We start from the raw sequence: 8,234 nt of genomic DNA, 5'->3' as shown, positions 1-8,234 counted from the left end.
CCCTCTTTCCCGGGCACTGGAGTGGCTGCCAAACCTGGCATTAATTTTCCTCCCAAGCTTGCTAGGCCCATGAAGTAAACAGCCATGTGCATTCCTTACTCTATATTTAACAGCTGCAGTCTGTGCTGGGGGCAACTGCAACAGAGGGGAACCTTTGTAGCTTCCCAAATTCACAGCTCGTGAGGGTGGGCGTGGGGGAAGCTCTCTGCAGGCAGAAGAGGGATTTCTCTCCTCGGCATTTGCAGAGCAGGTTGCGTTAGAGAGAGGCTGCAATGCCAGCATCCCAGCCACGGTCCAGGGCCAGAGACAGGAACAACGTCCTCAACAGGGCCGAGTTCCTCTCCCTGAACCAGCCCTTGAAGGGGGCCCAGGAGGGCAGGAGCCCTGGCAGGAAGCAGAGCAGCCAGGCTGGGGCAGCCGGTGCCCAGAGCAGCGGCCCCAAGGAGCGGAGGCAGTCGCAGCAGCTGCCCGAAGAGGACTGCATGCAGCTCAACCCCTCCTTCAAGGGAATCGCCTTCAACTCCCTGCTGGCCATCGATATCTGCATGTCCAAGAGGCTGGGAGTATGTGCCAACAGAGCATCCTCCTGGGGTGGTGCCCGCTCCATGATTAACCTCCTGGGGATAACGGGGCACGGGATCCCCTGGATTGCGGGTACCCTCATCTGCCTGGTGAAGAGCAGCACGCTGGCAGGCCAGGAGGTCCTCATGAACCTGCTGCTAGGTGAGTGGCAAACCTCCCTCTCCACCCGGGAAGCCCAGCCCTGGTCACAAGGGAGGCGGCACTGGGACTCCTCCTCTGACTGCTGCCAGCCACCGCCGTGGTCAGGACGCAGGGAGTGACCTTTGGGGTGGGGGAGCACTGCCCTGATTGGCTGTCTCGGTCCTGGGTACCCTGGGGGATGGATGTAGCAAAAAGTGATCTGGGAGGGATGGAGTAATTCTGGTAACTGGTGACAGCTGATACGTGGGGCAGGCCCTGTGTGGGGCAGGGTTGTCCGTGTTCCACCAAGGAAGTGTCTGTGATGTGCAGGTGCATACCTGCAGCAATGTCCTTTATCTCAGCTGTAGTACTCTGCCTTGGTGGTTTGATGGGTGGGGAAAATGTAAAGATTTTAATCTCTGATATCTGGATCAATTACTGAGGGTATCCTTGAGGAAAAAAAAAAAGACTTTCATCCCCTCACCACATTCTTGAACAGACCCTGGCTCCGTGTCTCAGCCACGTGATGGAGTCCTGTCTCCTTCCCTGCTGCTATTTGATCCCGCATCCTCCTTCCCATGAGGACCTTTCTTGCTGCTGTCCCCATTTCCATGTGCTAATTTGACCCAGAGGCTGTGCAGATGGACTGGAATCTTTCCACTAGTCCTGTCTTGTGTGGTGGTCGGTGTCCTTGTTTCTGGGATGTGTTAAAGGAGTTGCCTTCTCAGTTGAGCAGGGCCCATCCCACCCATGTGGACAGATGTCCCACCAGTGACCAGGCTGAACTCCAGGTGTGACTTCTCTTAGATCCTGGTTCCCACCCACCCTGGCTCTGTCTACCTGAGGATTTTGCTCTTCTTGCTCTTCTGCCTTTGGCGTAGGGCCCAGTTATTGTATTTTTCCTTGTGACTAATTACCATCTTATCTGGCTGTGATCCACGCTAGCGTTCCACCCTCCCCCCAGAAAACAGTGAGCAGAGCTCCCACTTTAGTTGGTAAGAGAAACTGAAAGCATTGGATTTAGGCCTTTGCTTCTCAGGGAGCCTTTTGATGGGACACAGGGACATTTTATTTCAGAGACACCTCAGGAAGGGGACATCCTGACCACATGTGCTCTGCAGTACGGCCCCAGGGTTTGTTTTTTTTACAAGTTCATCCTTCAGCGAGGGTGAAGATTGCACTGAACTGGCCTGAAAAGCACAGTGGTAGCTGCTGCCTCTGAAAGGGACTGTCCTCGTGCTGTGACATCTAATGAAGGGAGGCCAAGGCAGGGAAGGAGCCAGAATAGCATCGAGCCCGCCGGTGTCAGCACTTCTTCCAGGGGCTCCCCGGTGCGCTGGGTCAGCCTCTCACTGAGAGGAGCAGCTCCCTGTGAAAGGGCACGAGGATGAAATAGGAGGTGACTAACATCAGCCAGCACAGTTTGCAGATGTCTCTTGACCCGAGAGCCTTTGACAGTTTTGGAGCTTGAAAACTGACCTCTTTGGCTCCCAAATATTGCAGAGCCTTCTAAGAGCTAACGCCACCTCCGGCTTAAAAACAAGAAAGGTTTTTCTTGCCCTTCTGTTGCCATGTGAGGAGGCCAAATACAAATCCACTTCTGGGTCATGTTGGAACTTTTGAGTATCAGGTGGTTGCTGGGAGAGCTCAACCCTGCACCACTACCTGCACCTCCAGGTCTCCTCAGCTCAAATGTGGTGCCCAGGGACAACTCAGGGGCTTTCTGAAGTCTTGCCTTACCTAGACACACTACTCCCATCCCTCTTCTCTGCCTGCCAAGGGAGAAAATATTTAAGTTTTGTGAAGGGCTAGTTCACAATGTGAGTTGGCAGCTCCATAGGTCTGGCAGCTTCCAAAGAGCTCCACTTTGCCCTCCTAGTATTCAACACTGACTGGTGGGACTGACCAAGGTACCCTCAACCTCTGTTGTCGGAGCTTCCTCAGCAGGACTTGGGTCACTCTGCAGAGCAGATCTCTGCTGTGTGGCCTTGGTCTGGTAGTTAAGATTGCAGTCAGGAACTCTGAATAGCCGAGTAGCTGCTGCTGTAATACCTGCATTGCTGGTGGAGGAAGGAGCCTGGCTGAGGAGTGTGGGGCTGAGGGACCTGGACAGCCCCGTGAAAAGTGGGGCCTCATGAGTAACTAGGAAGGGTATGGCATGACTGCTGCATCTGGCATCCTTGGTCCCTCTTGCTGCTGTTTTCCTGTGGATCAAATCCATCAGGACGTGGTATAAAGACCTCCTGAGCAGGGACAGGTCAAAGGGAAGGGAACCTCCTGGTGCTTCCCTGGCCTCGTGGGAAGAGGGAAGGTGGGAAGCTGGGGTTGTGTATGATGCCCCTTCCTTACCTCCCCTGGCTCTCCTCCCTTTCTCTTACTTGAAGAGAGTTTGATACATCAAGCAGAATTTCTGATGCAGTCTCTGGGCAGGGAGCCAGGCCATCATAGAGCACTTGTTTAGGATTTGCAATCAGGCTTTCAAGGCGAGGAGACAGGGACTAAGAACCTGGCAGAAGCACCACTGCAGATGGAGGGGGGGCCCTTGCGCCTGAGGAGCTCTTGGCAGGAGCTTTGCCAACACATGTGGGAGCATTTCGGGTGAGGGGGTCTGACCCTGGTATGCTCTATCCATCCCAACTGCAGATGTTGATTAGCAACCCCAAGCAATGTTTTCCCTCCGTGTTTGTCATCTGTGATGGAATTTATTGATTCTCCTTCCCATCGTAATCTTTTCCAGCAAATGCCAAACAGCCAGAGAAGCACGCTCAGAGCCTGTTACTGAAAAGATGGAAGAAAACAGATATCTGTGCCCACTGTCAAAATCCCTCTGCCAGAATGTGCTTTCAGGAAGACTATCTCAGCATTGCCAGCCTTGGCTGTCAGGAAGAAAGTCTGCAGCCCCCAGAAAAGAAAAAATCATAACTTGGGAATCCCCCAAGTTTTAGAGTTAAATTTGTCTGCCAGTGTTGGAACTTTTAGGACAGTTCAAGTTTTCTCTGCAATCACAAGGTTTTCATGAAAACTGAAGTGCTTAGAAAATCATTTGAAGCTTGCAATTGGGCTTCCAGGGGGAAACAGTCATAAAACTTTCACTAAGATTCCCAGATCTGCTTCAGAACCAGAGAGAAACTCCATTAAACCCTGAGGGAATCGACACCTCGGCTTCTGGTTCTGATCCATCTGGTGAGGACATGGATCCAAATTTAGTGATTCATTGACTGCAAAGCCAGCAAAGAACATTTGGATCATTGATCTAACCCACGGCAAAATACAGGCTGTAGCACATCCCTTAATTTATTCCTGTTCAATTTGTAAAGGGAAAAAGCCTGAACACTCAGTCTGATGTACAATTACAAGCGGGGGTGAACTTGTCAGAACCATTTCTATGTTACTGCAGTCGTAGGGATTCTCACAAGCACCTTGCTTTCAGTTTGACTCTTCTCTACCCTTCATTGCTGCTGCATACCCTTTTCTCTTCAGCTGAATAGCTCTTTCAGCCAACATCTTTTCTGCCTTTCAATGTTTTGGATACTACTCAAGTCATTTCTTCACCTCCTATTTATTAAGCTAAACAGATTGATCTCGTTAGACTGATGGGTTTTCCAGATCCAAGGCACCTTCGTACTGCAGTGAGGGTGGAATATGGTCATCTACCCAAAGTGGTTGCTCTGGTGAAGTCTACCTATTGTGTTTAGAGCCAAATTGTCACCTTGTTTCGTTATCTGCAATCCAGAGGTGTGCCTTTGCTGTTGGAAGGTATCTGCTTGGTTAACCCTTGCGTAGGAAACACATATTTGTGCTCAGTTTGAAATACCAGCCATTAACTGGTTCTGCTTTGGTCACAGCTTTCTGAAATAGGTATTCAGACCAAGCAAAGAGGAAGCCCTGGTCTTCTCTTGGCCTGTTCCCTCAGTGACACAGGTCCTAGTCCTCATCCCTCAGCAGCTGGCTCTGCACCCTGCTCCCAGCGGGTGGGTTGGCTCTTTGGTGCTGTCACTAAGCATTTATTGCCATCAAGTAAAGCAGTGCCACGGGCTGTGGATGTGTCAATGTGAGCAGTGTGGCAGGACGAAGGGAGGAGAGCCCAGGGTCACTTCTCCACTCCTGAAGGTCAGTAAGAAGGCAGTTCTTCCTCTTTCCATCCTTCTCCCTGAATACTGACCTAGCTTGGTCTGACTGGGAAACGAGCCGTGACATTCTGAGGCATGGTCCCCTGCAGAGCTGTGACTTTATCCTGAGCCATGTATATAACTATTTTAAACACATATATATGGCCAGGACTCTGCTCTCCAACCTGGCAGCTTCCAATCAAGACCAGATTGGCAGGAAAGTTGTGGGTTAGGAAGCAAAGAGTGAGAAATGCCTTCACCAGGCCCCTGGAGACCCACTGACCCTGCTCTACAAAAATGGAGGTGCTTCAGTTATTGTCAACTAGTCGTATTCAAAGTATTGTCATGCTTTTCTTTGGAGTCTGTGTGGTGAAAATCCAGATCGTACAGCCCCTTTCTGGTAAAGGTCACCAAGCAGATTAAATGCCCAGGCAGCAGAGACAAGCTTGCCCTGTCGAGCCCCAGGGCTGAGCAGCCCAGACCCAGCAGAGAGGCCGGGGAGCTGCTCGGCAGATGGATCTGTCTGTCCACAGCAGAGCTTGCTAAGCTGAGAGCCCCAGAGATGGTTTAGGGCCAGATGTGTCTATTTTTTCCTTTTCATCTTTCCACCACGAGGCTGGGGATTTTCTCAGCTAGACAGGGCAGATGATGTTTCAGCAGGGAAGAGGAGAGCAGCTCATGAACTGGCACCCTGCATGAACCATCCCCTCCTTGCAAAACCTGGGGCACAAAGGAGGTTCAGCCCCTGTCCTGCTCCTCTCCCAGCCCTACCAGTGCCCACTGAGATCTCAGCAAGGTTGCAGCACATCTGCCCAGAGAGGTGGAAATGTTTAAATGTCAAGCAACCCAACATGACTGACCCATGGTGGGCACCAAGCAGAGGGAACAAGACAAATGCTCACGCTCTGCATCCAGCATCTAGACACAGGTCCATTATTATTAAATGGATTAAATTAAATATTCCTGGCATTAAATACTCCTCTTTGTCACATCAGGCTGCTAATCTGCCTCCTAACTCTCCTGCCCAGATACAGCAGTTAAAGTCCCTGGTCCTTTGGTGGGTGTTGTCCTCACCTTTCATCCCTTCACAGCTGATGGGCTCAGGCAGCTCTGAGCAGCAAGCGATGCCCAGCTCTCCCAGCTTCCCTGCCCCCCTCCTCCTCCTCGCCAGCTTCCTCTGTAGCAAACGTAAGCTGTTCACTGCAGGGCAGGCTCACAAGTCTGCAGTGTCCCTTCAGGTGAAGGACAGTCAGTGACAGGCTGGGACCCATTTGACTGTGGCTGGAGCAGGTGCAGGGGGAGGGGATATTTCCAGGCACCTGGGCAGGGTCTCTATCAGCCCCAGGATCTGATCAGGCCCTTGGTGCCAGGCAGCATCAAGGGACTCAGGTCCTGGCCAGCTGCTTGGTGCTGAGGATGCTGTGAGCCCTGCAGCCATCAGCACACAGCCCCTGGGGGAGCTGCAGCAAGCTGGAGTCCAACCCTCGCACAGAGCGAGCAGAAATGTTTAAAGAGAAAAGAAGTGCGAGGGTTGTGGAATGGCAAGAGGGGGAATAAACATGGGAAGTGAGTCATCCTCCTGTCTGTCACTCGGGAACAGCTCCCCATTGCCCCTGCCTGGAGCTCAGAGGGGACAGGAGCTGTTCTGCTCGGGCAGAGCCAGCCCCAGAGAAGCTGAGCCAGGCTCTGGCCCGAAGGGGGATCCCCAGAAATGGGTGAGTGTGTTTGCCTCTCACGGGCCTGGACAGGAGCAGTGGTGTGGAGAGGAAGGTGGAGGAGCTCTGGGCAGTGGGGGGAGGCACTGGGAGGAGCAGCAGGCAGAGCCCACCGGCTGTCCCGTGGGGCCAGGCTTGGTGGAGGATGGGGGTGGGAGAGGGGAATCCGATGAACTGCCTCTTTTTCCTCCCCTTGGAAGAAATCTCCATGTTTTCACACAGCTCTGGTCTTGCTCTCCATCTCTGTCTGTACAGGGGTGCTGGTGCACATACCTGGTCCATGCGTGAGGCACTGTGAGGTGTGGTGTGACAGTCGGAGGTCCTCTGAGCACCACAGGATCACCTCCCATTTTTTTTCTTTTTGCCTTATTGAAGGCAGCAGGGTGTAAACACAAACCTCAGCAGCACTGAGCCTGAGCGAGGAGCCCAGTGTGGGTGGCTGGGCCATGCTGCTGGTCGCCAGCCTGAGGCAGTTTTCCTCCTCCAGCTCATCCTGCTCGGTGCATGGTTCTGGGCTGCTGCTGGCATCATCTGCACTGCTGCCGGGGCGTCGGGGGCTTTGCAAGCTGTCAGAGCCCTCCTGGGGGCAGCTGAGCCATCCCAGGGGCTGCTCAGCTCGTTTGCCCCACCAGCACAAGCCCCCACCTGCCCACACACCCCCCCTGAGACAGCCCCGCTCCGCAGTGGTGCTGAGGGGCAAACTGCCCAGCTCCCAGGGCACGGGGCTCCCAGGGGCAGATCTCCAGGCAGCCTGTTGGCACTCAGGGCTGTTTCTAATCATCTAGGGTGTAGTGAATCTATTTTCAGTTGTTGTTTTGTTTTTTTTTAATTAATTGTACAATGCTGCTTTCTGCCATTTTTTCACCTCCCCGTGGCCACTTACCCCACTCTGCTGTTTGTTCAGCCAAAAATTAACCTCCCCCCAAAACTCTGCAGTGTCTGATTCATTGGTTCTTCAATGTGTTGTGCCATCTGTGCCTTTTCTCAGCTCTTACACCTCATAGTACCACATTTGGGGAAGAAAATGGAGTAGAGGAGTTCACTGCCAGAGGAGTGGACCTCTTCCAGCTGCCACTAGCTCCACTGGAGAGAGGGTGAAGATGCTTTCAAAACCTGCATCTTTCATTAATGTCAACTAGTCAAGGCTGCAAACGGCTCATTTTCCAGGTCAGGGATCCTAATGCCTGCAGGAGGTTTGGGAAGTTCAGAGGTAGTAGGAGGGGGCATGTAAGTAAAAAGAAAAATGGGGAAAAAAATGATGAATTCTCATTATGAAGGAAAAGAAACTGTTTCCTGGGAGTGGTGACATTTGTCTAGGGTTCACTCCTGAGTGAGGTTGGCTAATCTGGGAGATACAGGACCTCTGAAGCCAGCCCTGCACATGGCCTCAGCAGCTGTGGCAGGGAGCACGTGCCATCTCAGCGGGGTTGGTGTGGCCTCCAGCGTGGTGGGACCCAGGTCAGAGCAGGCTGCAGGCTCTGGAGCCCAGGCAGGGAGTTATTGCCAGCTTGGCTCTGCTTTAAAATGGTGCTGGGCAGATGGGCTTGTGTGATGCACATCTGCTCCCACGCCTGGGTGCCTCCTGAGCTCACCGCTCGGGCTCGCTCTTCGTTCCTGGGCATTCACTTCCCACTTTCCCTCTCCCCGCGTGCTCAGTGGCAGTTCTGGGAGGCCGAGCCCAGCTTGTGGCTGCTGCTGATCCTGGTCT

General features: G+C 53.0%; 1 protein-coding gene across 1 annotated transcript in view; it reads left to right on the top strand.

Annotated features, from left to right (window-relative positions):
- Positions 1-84: 84 nt before the first annotated feature.
- The window catches only part of PPAPDC3 (phosphatidic acid phosphatase type 2 domain containing 3), a 13,928-nt gene continuing 5,778 nt past the window's right edge, over positions 85-8,234 (top strand). The window contains exon 1 of the mRNA XM_008940118.1: positions 85-723. Coding sequence (XP_008938366.1) covers positions 273-723 — 451 coding nt within the window. The 5' untranslated portion in view covers positions 85-272. The remainder of the gene's footprint in view (positions 724-8,234) is intronic.

The sequence above is a fragment of the Merops nubicus genome, unplaced genomic scaffold (genome assembly GCF_000691845.1).
Source record: "Merops nubicus isolate BGI_N331 unplaced genomic scaffold, ASM69184v1 scaffold20935, whole genome shotgun sequence".
Lineage (NCBI taxonomy): Eukaryota > Metazoa > Chordata > Aves > Coraciiformes > Meropidae > Merops > Merops nubicus.
This window is presented reverse-complemented; position numbering and strand designations above follow the sequence as displayed.